Source organism: Ailuropoda melanoleuca, chromosome 5, assembly GCF_002007445.2.
Source record: "Ailuropoda melanoleuca isolate Jingjing chromosome 5, ASM200744v2, whole genome shotgun sequence".
NCBI classification, from domain to species: domain Eukaryota; kingdom Metazoa; phylum Chordata; class Mammalia; order Carnivora; family Ursidae; genus Ailuropoda; species Ailuropoda melanoleuca.
Window position 1 is genome coordinate 63,269,818 of NC_048222.1, and position 16,793 is coordinate 63,286,610.

Here is a 16,793-nt window from a genome sequence, read left to right on the forward strand (position 1 = left end):
AAAAAAAATTTTGAAATTTTGAAATTTTGAAATTTACAATTTCAAAAAGGTCATGAGCGGCTCTCTCTAGGTGGTAGGAACATAGGTATTTAAAAATGATTTTCTACATTTTCCTAATTGTCTACAATGACGTATTATCTTTAATGTGATAACATTCTTTGGGGTCTTCTCTAATTACAAAAGCGTTTTGTGCTCCATGCAGAAAACTTGGAAGGCACAAAGGAAAACAAGTCCCTTTAACTCACATCATGTAAAGATAACAGCTGTTAACATTTTGGCTTATGTCTTTCCATATTTTTCTCTATGCAGAAATGCTTCATTTTTGCGATCTGGAAAAAAGGAAACAGTTAAGAGACAAAGCCTTGGGTCTTTAGTTCTCAATTTTATTTCTGTTTTCAAACAGCGTCTTACGGCTTGGAAATATCCCTAACAGCAGGGGCCTGCCCCATGCAATCTGGGGGAGGGTGGGCTCCCCTAGCCAGGGCTGGGGTCCAGGCTCCAGTAACTCCCCCTCACCCACGCCAGCCATCAGGCCTATTTTCTCTCTGTCTCTGGAGACATGGGACAGAACAGGGTCTCCAGTGAGAGGGAAAATTGGGACTAAGGGACGCTGCGTGGAAGGATGAGCTCAGACACAGCTGCCTTTGTTAGTCTTAGGATATTTTGGGATTTGGTAGCATGCTCAGACAGACTGTGGGAGGGCGTAAAGAGGGGCTCCTGGACTCCTCTCTGGCCTCACGCATTCCTGGGCAGGGCCTACAGCACCCCTTCCTCTTGCCAGGCTGGGTGTGCTGCCTTTAGAGGCTGGGCTAATGGTAGCCTGCAGTAATCCAGCATGCCTTCCTGGGACCTGGTCAGCTGCACTTGACTCCTGGCCTAGGCAGGGTAGGTCATCAGGAAGAGGACGAGGATTCAGACCTGAGAGTGTCCCACTGCCTCCTACCACAGCACTTGGGACCTGACTGTATCAACCCCTTGCCAACTCTCACCTAAAGGGGAATAATACAAGGGCATCTCTTGGTGAGGAGGGGCAAACCTGGGCACCAAAACCCCACGCATGGGCAGGGCTAGGCCCCCTGGGTCAGAGACACCTCAGTGCATGCACTAAAGCAGCAGGGCAGCTCAGCCAGAGAGTAGGGGCCCATGGGGCTGGATCTACCCTCCCTCAACTCCTCTCCACACCCATGGGAACCATGGAAACATAACCACCCCCTCCTGCCAGCTGCCTGGGTTTAGGCAACCAGGCCTGGCCCACCTCCACCCAGCCAAGGCCTGAACCAATGCCAGGCAGGCCAGAGTGGCCGCAGGAAGAACTGGGATTGGGCCATTTGGTCAGTCCCCACTCCCAGCGCAGCTTGGGAGGACTACCACAGGAGCCTCCGCGCCGTGCTGCCTGGACTGGGGTCAACCAGGCCTCCATCAGCCAGCAGCGTGGCCCCAGACGCCCTCGGCCTGTGGGCTAACAGCTACTGTGGGGCAGCGGCCCTTGCCGCAGCAGCAGCAGCCTCTGGGCCTCACTGACCGGGCTTCCTGGCTGCTGCTCCTCCTGCCTGGGCCGCTCAGCTAGACCCCCAGGGCTGAGGATGTACCGATAGTCACTGGGGGTGCCCCCCACTGCCCCCGCACCGCTGCCACCCCCGGCCCCGCTGCTGGCCTGGTCCCCGCCAGGCAGCTCCAGGGGGCCTCCTTCGGCAGGCTCCTCAGCTCTCTCCAGGTTGATGTACAAGGGGTCCTGGCTGGTGGACAGCACAGACAGGTGGCCCAGGATGCTCTCCAGCTCCATCCGCAGGCATGTGAAGCTCGGGCGCTGCTTGGGGTCGGCGCTCCAGCACTGGTACATAAGCTCATAGCTGGGCAGAGAGAAGGGGGTGGGGAGGCAGTGAGGAAGCACAAGGGGAAGCAGAGGCCCCTTAACCAGACGGAACCAGGATTTGGTAAACTTTTCTGTAACACACCCATATGTACGACTTACTGTGTATCAGGCCCCCTGCTAAGTATTTTACATTTATTATTTAATTCTCACCACAACCCTCTGAAAGAAATGATCCCTATTTTACCAAGGCAGAAACTGAGGCCCAGAGAAGTTAAGAACCTTGACCAAGGTCACAAAGGTAGAAAGTGTCCGAGCTGGCTGGCTCCAGCGTCGTCCTAGGCCATGCTGGCAGGGGGCACTAGGAGTGTTTTTGTCTTGCAGAACACAGTGCGAGTCAGTGTTATTTTAATGGGAACGATTTGAACAGCCGCCCTTTGTCCTAAATCCTCACCCACTCAGGCGGACTTAAATCTTCATTGTTCATGGACACCTTTGAATCTAGAAAAGCTTCGAGCCCTCCCCCCCCCCCAGGGAAGGAACATTTTTTTACATACACTTTCAGGAGCCTTACAGATTCCCTGAGGTCTTATTCCTGTTCCCAGGGAATGCCTCAGGCTTAAGGGGGAAAAAAAGAGCTAATGGAAGGGGGTTGAGACCAGATGCAGTCAGAGCAAATGCCTGACTCTCTTGTGCCCACAACAGAAGCCCCAAACACAGCCTCGCACACTGGCCCTCCTGACAGGGGCCCCCAGTGATGGGAGGAATGGTGCCAGACATCGAAGAGGCCATGGAAATGGTCCAGGGCCATGGGTATGTGGCCAGGCTGGACTACATTGTCAAGGCTGTGCTAGGAGCCAACTGGCGCAAGTCCATCAGGCTGGCTGGTAGGAGGCCAGCACCCGCCCTATTGACAACACTAGCTCCGGCCTGGGAGGAAACTAAGCCGGGGCCTGGTCCCCGATGCCCAGCAGAACCTCTGCAGCTCCAGATGCCCAGGCAGGCTGCAGCCAGAGGGGAGACCTGAGCTCCCGCCCCTGCCAAGCCCTGAGCTGTGCTGAATGAGCAGGAGGGCTAAGGCCTGGCTCGCGCCCTCAGATCTCTCTCTCACCCACTGTCTGGGATCTGGGCACTTCAAACCCACTGCCCTAGAGCAAGATGACCCCACCATTCAGGCCGGGCCTTCCTCTGCCTGTCCCTGTTCTCGGCCCTCTGGTCCAACCCCACAGCAGCAGGTAGGGAGCAGATTCCTTCCCCGGATCACTGTGGACTCCCTCCCCCTGGTATTAGTGAAAAGGTCCTCCAGGGCCCCAGGGAAACTCTGGCTTGCACAGGGTGGGAAATGTTAACACTAGAACGGACAAATTACATTTGGTGTCACAGTTCAGAGGCACCTATTCTAAAATCACAGGGATCTACGTTCACATCCCAACTCACCTACTTAATAGCCGTGTGAACCTGGCCATGTTACTTAACCTCTTTAATCTTAGTTTCTCATCTACAAAATAGCGATAATGATAGTCTTTTCCTTACAGGGTTAGAGGGGGATTACCTGAAAGAATGCCTGTAAAGGACCCAGCTAATGCTAGTAACCCTGTCTTCCAGTCACGAGGGGTTCACAACACTCCCCTGTGCTGTGGGTGTATTCCCACCCTACCCTACTCTCAAAGGCTCGCGTCTTTCAGAAAGGAAAGAAGGCAGTTCCCTTCTCCCCAGGATCTTAGGTCTCTCCACTCCCTCAAGAGGCCAACCTCCAGCTCCCCCACGCCCCCTCCTTGTCTAGCGAGGAATGTGATAAAGCAGCAGTTTTTTCTTGCCCTGGTGCAGCCCTCTCTGAGGGGGAGGGAGGGCTCAGCCTAGGTTTTCTTAGACTAGCTGGGGACTGAGACAGAGCGGGGGTGGGTGGGGAGAAGGTGACAGAATCTTGCACTGTTGCTCAACCCTGTACCTTCTGCCCTCGGGGTTCCTGGTTCTTCCTGGAAACTAGAGAAAATAAAGCGTAAGAAACGGTGGAACAAAAATACAGGATGGGAAAGGGGGAGAGAAAAAAAACAGGGAGGAGGCCGATGAAGAGGAAGCTTGGGGTTGGGGCTGGTCTTCCCTCTAATGACAAGGACATTTCCACCAAAAAACAAAAGGTCCAGTTGAGGTTCTGAGCTCCCACTGGACCAGCAGCTGTGGTGGCAGCCAGCACCTGAAGCCCCAAATTCCTCCTTCCTCCCCAGATCCCCTTCCCAGGGCACTCACATGTCCTCTATACACTCCGGAGGCTGTTTCAGGCGGTTCCCGCCGATGAGGTAGTTGTAAATCTCAGCATTCTCAATGCCAGCATATGGCGTCTGCCCACGAGTCATGATCTCCCACATGGTCACCCCGAAGGCCCACTGGGACAGAAACAAAGTTGAAGGGGAAATGTCACTAGGTTTCCTGAACTGGGCAGAACCCTAAGGCAAACACATCTTAGGGCTCGGGGGCCTCATAAAGGGGCAGCCAAAGCCCAAAGAAGAGACCCGGCTAGTCCTTGAGGATTCTAAACGGCCACCCACACCCGAGGCCATACTGTTCACGTTGCCACCGAGCCTCACTGTGCCACCCCGCTCACCACGTCACTGTGCACAGTATACAGGTTGTCAGCCAGGCTCTCCAGGGCCAGCCACTTGACAGGCAATTTGGAGGCACAGCCCTGGCGATAGTAGTCCCCACTATAGACCTTCCGGGAGAGCCCGAAGTCGGCTACACACACCGTCATGTCTTCTGCCAGCCTGTGAGGGGTGATGGAGGATGGAGTCAGCCTTACGGAAACCAGGCCATCTTTGCTCCCCAGCTGTCCCACGCACAGCACATACTGTCCCAGGTGAGAGCTGACCATTAGCTAGTCCTCCTGTCACAAGCTGCTCCGTCCTCCCCACCAGTTCCAGAATTTACTAACATGCAATTCCGAGCAGCCAGGTCTCGGTGGATGAAGTTCCGGGAGCTCAGGTACTCCATGCCACAGGCAATGTCCACCATGAACCGGACCAGGGTCTGCAGGGGCAGGTTCTGGTAGGCAGACAGAGCAAGCTCAGGTTGGATCTGCCCACCCAGCCAGGGCAGGATGAATGGGGTTCCCTGGCCAGGAAGCCTAAAGACTGTCCTTGGGATTACTGAAAGGAGGGGGTCAGGAGGGGCTTCCCAAGGCAAAGAAGCTTTGGCTGATCTGAGAGAGTGTCTAAGAGTCAAGATACTCCCAGTGTGGAGCCCCCAGAATGGGCCCTTGTCCCAACTAAAATTCCTGGCAGGGCTTTGTGAGGGAGAAGGAAGCCTTCTAACGCAAAAAGGGTCAAACCCAGCCTGCCTCTTCCCAATACAGCTTGATCGGCCCTGCCCACCAATCCAAACTCTCTCCCAGGGTCTTTGTCCCTTTTGAACTCCTGGCCATTCCACTTTAGGCACTCACAAAGGGATTCTCCCCAATCCGGGAGGCGAGCAGGAAGGCGTGCAGGTCCCCGTGCTTCATGAAGGGTAAGATGACCATGGGGATGGGGAGACGGCCTTTGGCCCTGCTGCGGAGGCTCACCCCTGGAGACAAGGGAGTCAGGAGCAGGGCACGTAACAGTCAAGAGAAGGCTTAAGTGTCTGCATGAGTCCCCCACCTGTTAGGTCCTATCTCTAGCCCCAGCTCTGCTACCTCCCTCCCGGTAAGTCCACACTGGCCTACCTACCGGTGACTACCTCCGATCTGGCTGCCCCCGGATCTCTGGAGCATTCGCTTGCCCCCTCCTTCTCCTCTGCTCACATGAGCAGTCTTCAAGTGCAGACCTTTGGTACAGGGCCTGCACACTAAACTCCTTACCTGGAGTAGGATCACATTTCATCCAGGACCCTCCTTGCTATTTTCCTATCTGCTTACTCACCAGCTAAGCCCAAACTTCTCTCCTACAGGCTGTCCTCCCATCTCGGGGGAGCACACTTTTACCCCTATTGTCTATCTGCCTCCCCCCAAGAAGGAGCTCACCAACAAGCTTGGCCACATGTGGGTGGTCAAATTCTTTCATGCAAGCTGCTTCCCTGAGGAACTCTTCAATGTCGCTTGAAGCAATGATGTCAGCTGGAAGAAAAGGACAGGAGGGAGGGGCTAAGGGGGATATGCCCCCAACTCTGATCCAAGACTCCTAGGCCTCGTCCTTCCTGGGCTTCTCAGAGGGCTCAGGAAACAGTATGAGCAGAAGAAACCCCCATGGAGTGGGGCTCCAGCCATCTCTCCACTTGCTACTGGTCTTCCCTTTGGTTTGGACAGTCCAGAAGCTCAAGCAACCAAGGCTTTAGTCACCCTGAATGAGCCCAGAGGACAGTCACTGCTGACGACAGAAATAAAAGGCTAGGGCGCAAACGTGTGTGGGTTTATGCTTTTGAATTATTCACGTGGCACAGGCGGCATCCTAGTTAGGGCTGACTAACTCTTCTCGGAAAGTCTAGGCGCGCAGCAGAGCCAACTTCCGGATCAGTCACCCCTGCTACTCCTCACCCCATGTCTACTATTCTGCACTCACCTTTCAGCATCTTGACAGCCACTTTCACAAAGGAGCCATCCTCTTGCTTCAGCTGAGCCTCCCGCACTGAACCGAACTCTCCTAGGAACCGATCCAAATGATGGTGAGGCTGCTTGCCCTACCACCCTCTCGCCCCCTTTTCTCCAGGGTGACCCTCCACAGGGACACAAATCACTAGATTCTGGGGCCATTGCAGGAGGCTCCCCTGTCTGCAGCCAAAGGAAGTATGCTGGGGGTGCTCCTCAGCCCTCCTCATCCCCAGCCGCCATTCCCTCAAACATCCCAAACACAGGAGTCTACAAGCGTACCCTGTTCACAGGAGCTGCCCCAAACCCACACCCCCAAAGTGCTGGGAGGAATGAAAGACAAACTCCACTCCTGCTAATCCCCATGCAGCCCCACACACCTTTGCCCAACATCCGGCCCAGGGTGAACTGCTGCTCAGGAATGAGCACATCCTCCAATTTGTCCTTGAGTTCATCGCTGATGCCCAAGCTGTCCACTGTGGAGAGAAGGGTGGTGAGACAGAAGAGGGGACCCTCGGGCTCCCGACCCGCACCCCCAGGCTGCGCCCTCAGAGCGGACATGAGCTTAGTCTGGCTCTCCCACAGCTGGGACGGCAAGCTCCACAAGGGTAGGTCTGCGTGTCTTTTCTACTGCTGTGTGCTCAGGACTCATCAATGTTCAGACACACTGGCCAAATGAATGAGCTGGCAAGAACAACACGGATAGGGGCACGAAGACAGTCCATTTTTTCCCATGATTCCCCACACTCACGTGTGGCCTCGATGCGCTCAGGCCGCTCCCGATTGAAGGACCGGGCTGCCCGGAAGTGAACGGCTGGCTCCCCCCGGGCCATGACACTGTCAAAGGCTTGCCTAAGGCGAAACCCAGGACTTGGTGTCAGCTCCAAGATCTTTGGTCACCACCTGCCTCTCCCTCCATGTCCTTACCCCCTTACCCGAACCGTGTCTCCTTCCGCCTCTTTCGAAGAAGGATGAGGGCCAAGGCTGCAGCCGTCACCAGGGCTGTCAGCACACCCAGGACTACAGGGACCCAGGATGTACGGCTGTGGGGAGGGCCCTGCTGGCCTATGGGAGACAGAGGCAGTGGCATGAGTGAGGCTGACATCAAGGAGTCCCTTTAGAACTTTCCAATGATGGCCACCCGGCCTGGACAAGAGGTTCTTTAAGTCAGTAAAGGTCCCAAGTAGAAAAAAGCTCCAAAGGAAGCCCCAAGAGGTCCTACCCTGTCAGTGACAGACCCTGGCTGTTGGAATCTACAACTCGACCCAGGATTTCTATGCTAGTTCTGGGGGAGGGGGAGGAGAATGACATACAGTTCAAATACCAACCCCAGCCTCAACTGCTGAATCTTTGGGTCTATTAGGAGCAAAGCTGCTGCCAAGCTCCTTCCACCAATCTAGGTCGCCCAGGAAAGCCTTGATCCCCTCTGCCCTTCCCCTACAGGCCTCACCTGCATGGTCATGAGAAGAGACCACCAGCGGCTGACTCCAGGGCCCACAGCCAACTGCACTGGAGATGCACACACGCACAGTCAGGTCCTTCTGGGGGTCCCAGCCTGTCAAGTTGGCTCTGGTCCCCTCCACTGTCAGCTCACCCTGCAGCCAGGAAAAGCCCCCATCCCACATTTGAGTGAATCTGAGGAAAAGGCCTCCAGCTGGGGCCTGAATGCAGAAAAAGGACTAGCTAGGAACCCAGGAGGCAAAGGACACTGTGGGTTCAGGGACCTCAGGAACACAACCTGCTGGGAGTCATCACATTCTTTCTCCACGCTGCGGAGGCCTCCCCTGAACACGGACAGGGCTCAGTTCCAGCAGGCAGAGGTGGGGGATGGGAGGGAACAAGGCTGGGGATAAGACAGCCTTATCTGTGCCCTCCCCCAGTTTGTTCAGGAATGTGCTTCCTGCTTTACAAACGAAGTGGCCACAGCAGCCACGGCCACCCAACAGATGCGATTCTAATAGGAAAAAATCCAATAAAGAGGGAAGCCTGCAGGGGAAGGTGGGGCAAAGTGGACTCTCTCGGGTGGTGGGAGGCCCAGCCCACCAAAGTCCCCAGGCCCACCAAGGAAAGCCGTTGGGAAGCTCTAAAGGCCTTAAGAGTCCTGAGAACTGACTCTGGTACACCTGGAGAGTAGAGGCTTGTCTCCCCTTACCTGGGTGCCCCTTACCTGGGTTCCGTTGTCTTGAACCCAGGACAATTTATAGGGTCCCAGGGGGCCTTCCAAAGGGCCCTCGGGGATCACTTCTTCCCACTCCAGGATGAGGCCTGAGTCTGTGCGGATGGCATGGAGGTTCTGGGGAGCGCTGGCTGGGGCTGTACCCAAAGAGAGAAGGCTACTAAGAGCCCTGCCCTTCCCACTATCACTATCCCATGCTAGCCTTTGGAACCAACTCCCAAGATCTACACAGCTCAGATAGCTACAGGAGGGGCTCAGAGCTTGCCTTTCAGTTCCCACTGCTCTCACCTATAGTTCTGTGGAGGCGGAGTGAGCAATGGCAGGACCCACAGCACCCTGCTAGGTACAGTGCTGCTCTTGGTTACTGCCTCCGCAGCATTCTTCATCCCCTCCCCCTCATAACCCCACCAGCGTCTCCGCAATTGCTAAGAGAACTCCAAGTAAGTTCCTGCCACAGGATCTTTGCACTTGCTGTGCCCCCCTCTCCTGCAGTGATTTCCCCTCACCCCAGGGTGGCTTGCTCCTTATCATTCAAACCTCAGTCTCCTTAGGGCGGTATGCCTCGACCACCCTGGAGGCACTCTTCCTCACCATACTATCTGATCTTTTCTAATTTGCATATCTGTTCCAACCCCTAGAACTAAAGCTGCAAGAGAAGGGGCTGGATTTATCTAGTTCATAGGTATGCAGCAGATACTCTGGTGTTTGCTGAATAAGGCAGGAACCTCCCTTTCAGGTAACTTCTCTCTCAAGCAACTTCATTCAGAACTGGAGCCAACATCGCCTGGTCCCCACTCAGGGCCTGCCCGGCTGCTCTGCTGTGTAAGTCCCTTACCTAGGCCCTTGGTTCGAAAAGGCACCCAGTCAGCATATGGAGAAGGCCCCAAGGCGTTGGCACAGCGCACCCTGAGGCTGTAGTTGGTGGCAGGTGCCAGGTCCCGGAGCAGGCAGGTAAAAGGTGGCACGGGGACTACGACAGCCAGGACCTCCCAGCCTCCTGGCGCCTGTGTCACCTACAGAAAAGCAGCAAAGTAAAGATGGAGAGGAGGGAGACAGAAGATGGGATAGGCATGGGCGGGAGCAGGGGGCTGAGGAGGGGGGGATCTTGAATTAATGCCTCCTCTAAGCCTATCAGCAAACAGTTGCAACCCCCCCACCTGCCCCCACTTTAATAACACCAGGCTCCACGCCTCCATGCCTTTGCAAATGCTGCTCCCTTGCTTGGAATGACCTGCTCTTCCTAGCGAAGTCCAACTCATCCTTTAAAACTCAGTGCAAATACCAGTTTTTCTGTCAAAGACTTTCCCAACTACTGCGGAAAACTCATAAGCTTTCGTGCTTTGTACATAACTCAGAAGAGTTACCATTTATTGTAATTACACGCCAGTGCAAAGGCTCAGTTTCTCAAGGGCAGAGTAACTAGGAACCTAGGGGTACTGTGAACCAGGCCTTCACCTTACATTTAGGCAGCCCAGGACAAGAGTACAAATGGAGATCCACGTATCATACGGCTAAATATTTAAATGTTATAAATCAGCTAGCAAATTACTACATAAAATATCTCCTACGACAGTATATTGAAAAATAAAGCTTCAAAGCAACCTGGAAGGTCAGGTCTGCGTTTATAATCCTCCGATGGCTTGGATTCCCAAGCCAGAATGTGGTGGCACAAGAAGAGCCAGCCTGTGAGCCAAGGGTCTTTCAAATGCATGGTATGGACAATGCTGCCTGCGTACCCGTTCCCCACAATGGCTGCCCTCTGGACTTGAGGTGCGCAGACCATGCCCTCCCGAGGAGGGACCAGGGAAGAGGCCCACACAGGTCCTAGCAGCAGACTGGGGGCCAGAAGGGAGGAGCTCCTAAGTATCTAGAATGTGGCGTAGTGTGGCAGTTGGCAGAAGGGGAGGGGGTGTCCTTGGGATGTAGATGGGCATATCCCCTTGTCTCCACCGACTCCTTGCCCAGGGGCAACAGGTGCAGCCAAAAGAAGGCCAGAGTGGGGTCCTCTAAAGGGGATAGCCCAGAGGAAGGGCCTTTCCTGCCTAGGGGAACTGCCTAGAACAGTTTCAAAGGTGCTCATTAAATATCTCTGAGTAAACAGATGAAAATAAACAAGGCTGCATTGCCTCCACCTTACCCAGGTTTTCCACTCTCCGGGGCTTAAACACCTTCCAATCCCCTTGTTCTCTCTGGCATGAGTTAGGGGGTAGGGCACAAGGGTACAGGTATCAGCTAAATCAAAGGTCTGGGGTTTTGCCGACAGAAGAAAAACTCCTCCAGGCATCCCGAATCTGCTCTAGTGATCTGCTTCCCAGCCTGAAGAATGTTCGGGTTTGAGCCAATTTGCCAAGTCACTTGGTGGCCAGAGCACCCTGTGATAAGGGGCAGGCTGCGCTGTTCCTGGTAAGGGAGCAACACCTGGAGAGAACTGGAGACCAAGACCCATGGACAAGTGTAGGGACATGTGATACCACTGTGAAACATGTGCCACCGACGCAGCCACAGGATGAACATGGCCAGGAGAGCCTGTCCTCCCTCTCCCTACCTGGACCGTACAGGATTGGAGCAGGGCCCGGCCATCGGCACCTGGTGTCCAGGCCACACTAGCATTGCTGCTGGAGAGCTTTGTCACTGTGATGTTGAAGGGGGCTGCAGGCAGTGCTGTGGACAGGGAATGAGAGTCAGTGCCCTGGACTTCAGTGCCCGAGAAGGATAGGAGGAAGCAGAAAGCATGGGAATCAAGTCTCGAGTCCCTCTCTAAGGTCTGGAGCTCCCCCCAACCAGAGGATGGCTACTCAGCACTCCCAGGACCACAGTAAGATACAAGCCAAGAAGCCAGTAGGGGAGAGCTGCTCATACCAGGGAGTGTGTGTCGGCTGCTGGGGGACTGCGGGGAGAGGTCGCTTCTCTCTGAATCAGGGGCCCTATCTGACCAAGGAATAGGATAAGATAGTTGGGGGGGGGCGGGGGAACAGTACCTTGGCCTTGGGAGAGACAAAAGAGAGGCAGTTCCTGCAGCCACAACCCATTCCCCCACACACTGGCTCTCTCCCTCCCATCCTCCCTCCCTTTGTGCACACAAGCCCTTTGGATCTCCGCTATCATCCTGCTAGGCTGTTTTCCCCAGCCCCGTTCCCTCCACAGGGACTGGCAGAAGCAAGGCTGGGCGTGAGCCTTGACCATCTCCTGCTGGCTCCCTCTCTCCCTCCCTCCCTCCCAAGGACTCTGCTTCGTGATGGGAAATCTGCTGTGACGTCAGGTTTCTATTCTCATCTCAGCCACGGCAGGGTCTCAGGTGTTCTCACTAGGGATGGAGCTCTGCCAATTAACCCTTCATCCCTCACATCCCAGCAGGGCCACGGGAAGCTGGAACACCAAATGAAAGTAACTTCATCTGCTGCTGGACAGCTTGCTGAAAACGCCCCTGCCTCCTCAACCTCCCTCCCTCCTGCCAGTCCTCCTACCTTGAAGGCGAACAGTGGCTGGGCGAGAAGAGGCCAGGCCTTTAAGGTTGTGAGCTTCGCAGGAGAACACGGTGCTCTGGGTCACCCCTGACACCAGAAAACCTCAGTCAGCGCCCCCCAACCAGCAACTCCCATTCAGCCCGGGACTGGGGAAGGGGGTTTATGCAAGCTCTGGATCTGAATATCCTATAAGTCCCTCCAGCCAGAGGAAGGGGCTAGAACTGGATATGTTGGAACGACCAAGGACTTTGGAGTCTAACGAGCCTGGCTATAAACCCCAGTCCTGGGGCTCTGTCTTCTCATCTCCCAAATTGGGATAATTGTTCAAACCAAATGATGGACCACACATAAAGCGCGTAGCACACAGTAAGCACTTGGGAAAGGTTATACTACTTTCCCTGCCTCAATCCCACCTCCCACAGACAGCACAAAGCCACCTCCCTTCTCACTCCTCTATTATACATTCCAGAGCCCTTCTCTGTTGGCATCATTGTTGATTTGCAGATTCTTTGCCTTGCAATAGTTCTCAGCTCCTTATGCATGTGTCTTGTCTCCCAATTACACTAATTCCTTGAGGGCTGGACTGCCGGCTTCTACTTCTTTTGTATTCCCTCGATCCCGATCCCCCGTGGTGCCTAGCACAGTGTGGTGTGTGGCGTAGGAGTTGAGTGAGTGCTAATTATCAGGCCGGCTGCTGGAGGGTCCCAACCACGCACATCTGGAGAGAACTGAACCAAACATTCCCTCTAATCGGCTCCAACCCAGCACCTCCTGAACAGGACCGGCAGCCCGCCTCTTCTCAAGATTCATATTGCTGGGGGACGTGGCACGTCAGAACCTATCCCTCCCACTGTCCAGTATGTGAGATCAAGCTCAGATTCCCAACTTCTTTGGTCAGTTCAAGCCTCGACCAGGAACATTAGCTTTATTTCACAGAGAAGTGAGCCTCACAAGCCTCGTTATGTGCCTGAGGATCTTGGGATCCAGGTGGGTGTGCAGGCGTTGCTGCTTTGGGTCTAGCTATGTGGAAGTATGGATAAATATAGTGTTTGAGAAAATGTCTAGAAATTTCTGGAAAGGGCCATTAGGAGAGGAGGCTCCTGTTTCTTTGTGCTGCACCCCCCCCCCTTTCCTTCTCCCTGCCATTCCCCCACTCTGCAGCCCTAGACTCTCGTCTTCTAGGCAAGTCTGCCAGACACTCCTCCTAGCTCTGCGTGGGCTGGTTCCTGGCTCTTTCCCTTGGGAGGGGTGGGGGAAATGGGTGCCCCTGGTTTCACACGACTCCTCTCCCAGGGCCAGCTGTGCATAGCCTGGACTACTGCGAAGGATGGAAAGAGGCTCCAGTGGCCTCAAGCACACCCAGCAGGAGCACCACCCATCAGCTCACCTGGCCAGCCTTGCACACCTGACTAACAAGCTTAGTAATGGTGCAGCTCACGTACCCAGGCACCGGGGTGTGCTCTGGACACTCACAATAGCATACCTGGTGATTTGCACAGATTTGCACGCTGCTGGCCTCACCACCCCTACTCAAAGCCCCCTCCTGAGGCTGCTCACCTGTTACATTTAAAACAGAAGGAGAGGGAGCAGGACCCCCAACCTTCGTGCCTCCTCTCCACCACACAATGGTAACAGGCTCAGGGGGACCCACGGCCTCACAAGACAGTTGGAAAGGGGCATTGGGTGGCACTGCCAGATCTTTTGGCTCCACAGTGAAAAATGGCACACCTAGGGAGAAAGGGGGTTGGGGAATGAGCCTTGCCACCTCCCAGTTTCCAACTACCCAAACCACAAGTTCCCTACCATTTGCAGCCCTCTACACAGAAGGTCCTACAGGCCCTTAGGATTGGGTCAACTGCAGAACTCGAGGGGGGAGCTTCCCTTCTCTGGGCACCTTAGGAATATCCTTTATGCTGCCCCCTTGGGCATGGTAGATTCCCTCTTCCCAGACCTGCTCTGACAGCCCTTCTGGAGCAGGGGAGGAGGCACAGGGTGGGAAGCTGGGGGAGGGTCAGAAGGGGAGGAGGAGTGGACGGAAGCTTTAGCAGAGTTCTGCTGGCAAGCCCCAGACCCCGTTCAGGGCCCTTTGTTACTTTCTTAGTCACTTTGTTTTCCTGGGCTGAACAGCTCTGAGCTCCCGCAGCTGCGGATCCTTCCTCTCCTCCCCCATCCCTCCTCCTCCTGGTCTGGCCACTTGGCAGAACAGGGTCCAGCCCCACATCGATGTTTGGGCTTGTTGCTCAGACAACTGAAACTGACTGCACCCCATAGATTGTATGCCCTTATTGCCCCCTTGACTGTGAAATACCCAGAGTAGGCCAATGAGTAGGGTCTTCCGATGTCTGGGGTAGGCCTGGAGCCTGGTGCAGTCAGGCCCCAGAGGGCAATGGGGCAAATCAGCTTCCACTGAGCTTTCTTCTGCAGAGGTGTGGTCACTAGCAGAGAGCACCTGCTCCAGGCCAACACGCCCACCCGTGTCTCTGCTTCCTCACCTTCTACCGTGAGCCACACTGGCTGGGAAGTCTCCATTTCACCCCCATCCTCCACCTGGCACCAGTACCGGCCTGCATCAGAGCGCTCCACTGACTTCAGGCTGTGGAAACAGGATACCAGGCTCACCTCCCAGGGTCAAGGGGGGCTCAGCTATGCTGGGCAGGCTCAGTGGGTTCAGCCTGCCCCAACTTCTGGACGTTTCCATAGGTTGCCGAATAAAAAAGCCCAGACCTCTGGGCATCAGCATTGCCCCCAGCTCCCAAGCCCAGGGAAAAAGCACAGCCTGCCCCCAGGCTGGCATGCCACACCCTCCCCCATGGTCCTGCACCTGAGGAAGCCAATCCAGTGCTGCTCACTGACTGGGATGTACACCTGATCCACACTCTGGACCACAGCCCCATCCTTCACCCACTGTATCTCGGGCTCCTCCATTCCCTCCACACTGCAGTTGAGCTTCACCGGCTGCCCTTGCGACACTGTCAGCTTCACCGGGGCTCCCATGAGCTTCAGGCCTGAGAGGTGGGAAGGAGAAGGTGTCAGCCCGCTTGACAGGGACCCTGTCTCTGGAAATATCCCCCATCCTCTTCCAGAACCTAGTTTCAGGGTCAGAGGGCTTATCGTCATCTAATGTTCAAGAAAACAGAGGTTGGACAGAGTGGGAGGGAAGATGGCCTGGTCCTTGGCTGGGGGAAGGAAAATGACAAGTTCCCCAGGCACCATTTCTGCCCCTGCCAAGTTACCCCCAGCTCTAAAGAAGTGACGTCTTCCCCATACCTCCCAACTAGGCGATGTTAAGTTCAAGCCCAACCACCAAAAGGCAGGCAAGCCAGGCTAAAAAGGTGGGGCCCTCTCATACAGCTTGGGCCCTGGGAATGACTGCTGTACCCACGTAGTTCAACAGGCGGCCAGCTCTCTGCCTGCCCAAGGTGTCTGGCCAGATTTCACACTGCTGCTGGCAAGCCCCTGCACCCCACCCCAGCAAATGAAAGGAGGCTGAGGAAGAGAAGGAGGGGGTGCTCCCCTGAAGTGGAGAACATATGGCTGCAGAACCACGTCAGATCAAACACATGGCAGCCTTCCTGGCAGCCACCCGCTCTATTAATACCTGAATGTGTGCAGGGGCGGGTGCTGGGGAGGTAGGAGGTAAAAGGGAGGGGAGGGGTCCTGAACAGGGAGCCCAAGACCCCTTCACTACTGTCACACCAACAGGAGCCACCTTGCAGAACACTACCCTCTGCGTGCATGCATGCATGCATGCATACACACATACACACACACACACACCCCTCCTGGTCTCCTGGCATGTTTTTAAGCAGAGGGGCAGGTGAACTATCCACATAGCTGAATCCAGTCTTGCTTCTTCCTGCCCTTTGCTGTGCGACTCTAGGCAAATTCCTGGGCTCTCTGATCCTGAGATACACGCCTTCCGCCTTGCAAATACTTGTCACTCTCTCCCTTCCCTGAGAATCTCACATAGCAGGGAGTGCAGGCTCAAAACAAGGTGCCAGCTCTGTGGCTGCTGCTTTAGCCTGTGACACAGGGCCAGTCAACAGGGGAAGGAGGGATAACCTCACTCCCCATACACACCCAACAGTCTCAGAGGGGTGTCGTGGGAACTTGGAGAGGCAGGGTGCTGCAAGAAGCACTTCTACAACCGGCAAATGCCTCAGTGGCCATGTGGGAACACAAGGCTAACCCCCACAAAGACCAGCAATCTGGCTCCAGCCCATCCTCTCCAACATTCCCCGTTTCAGGAAGCTCTGAGTGGGTACAGGAACTAGACTATGTCCAGATGTTTTCTGTGAATGGGCACCCTCAGAGCCCAGGTACCTAAATGGTGTAGGTGTGCCTCTTGGGTGCTCAGTCCAGCCCCTGTGATTTCAGAGTGGGACTTTCGTGTGTAGGGCGGGCAGAACGGGGTCCCCAGGACTGGGAGGGGAGAGCAAACAACTAGACACGTCGAGGCGGGAAAATCCAGCTCCAAACACCCCCCTTCCCTGACCACTCAGCCCACAGCCCCACTCCTTTGCCTTCCACCCCGCCAGAAGAGCCCCGGACGCGAGAAAGTTGGGGGTGGGGCCCCGGCCCGAGAACCGGCAGCGGACGCTGCGCTGGGCCCCCTCCCCCAGCCCCCAAGCCTCGGCCTCCCAGCTTAGGCCCCCCCCAACCCAAGTCTCCCGCCCGCCCAGGCCCGGGGCTCGCTCCGCTCTGCGGCCCCTGGGCGCCCACCCGGCCGCGCCCCTCCGCAGCCCCCCGCGTTCCGATCAACCCGTACCTGCGGCCGCGGGCTCCGCG

At 55.5% G+C, this 16,793-nt stretch overlaps 1 protein-coding gene across 5 annotated transcripts in view; it reads right to left on the reverse strand.

Moving 5' to 3' along the window:
- Positions 1–362: 362 nt before the first annotated feature.
- TYRO3 (TYRO3 protein tyrosine kinase) overlaps positions 363–16,793 on the reverse strand; it is a 23,960-nt gene continuing 7,529 nt past the window's right edge. Inside the window, exons 1-19 of one of the 5 annotated variants that reach the window (XM_034661133.1) lie at positions 16,774–16,787; positions 14,911–15,010; positions 14,498–14,598; positions 13,563–13,733; positions 12,006–12,092; positions 11,087–11,202; positions 9,377–9,554; positions 8,518–8,678; positions 7,816–7,960; positions 7,301–7,430; positions 7,117–7,217; positions 6,746–6,841; positions 6,340–6,420; positions 5,805–5,897; positions 5,247–5,368; positions 4,740–4,849; positions 4,413–4,572; positions 4,058–4,194; positions 363–1,850 (exon numbers count right to left, since the gene is read on the reverse strand). In XM_034661133.1, the coding sequence (XP_034517024.1) occupies positions 1,460–1,850; positions 4,058–4,194; positions 4,413–4,572; positions 4,740–4,849; positions 5,247–5,368; positions 5,805–5,897; positions 6,340–6,420; positions 6,746–6,841; positions 7,117–7,217; positions 7,301–7,430; positions 7,816–7,960; positions 8,518–8,678; positions 9,377–9,554; positions 11,087–11,202; positions 12,006–12,092; positions 13,563–13,733; positions 14,498–14,598; positions 14,911–14,999 (2,469 nt within the window). In that variant the 5' untranslated portion in view covers positions 15,000–15,010; positions 16,774–16,787 and the 3' untranslated portion in view covers positions 363–1,459. Of the gene's footprint in view, positions 1,851–4,057; positions 4,195–4,412; positions 4,573–4,739; positions 4,850–5,246; positions 5,369–5,804; positions 5,898–6,339; positions 6,421–6,745; positions 6,842–7,116; positions 7,218–7,300; positions 7,431–7,815; positions 7,961–8,517; positions 8,679–9,376; positions 9,555–11,086; positions 11,203–12,005; positions 12,093–13,562; positions 13,734–14,497; positions 14,599–14,826; positions 15,011–16,773; positions 16,788–16,793 lie in introns of those variants that run through there. The other 4 variants (XM_034661131.1, XM_034661132.1, XM_019802064.2 and 1 more) reach the window with 4 other exon arrangements.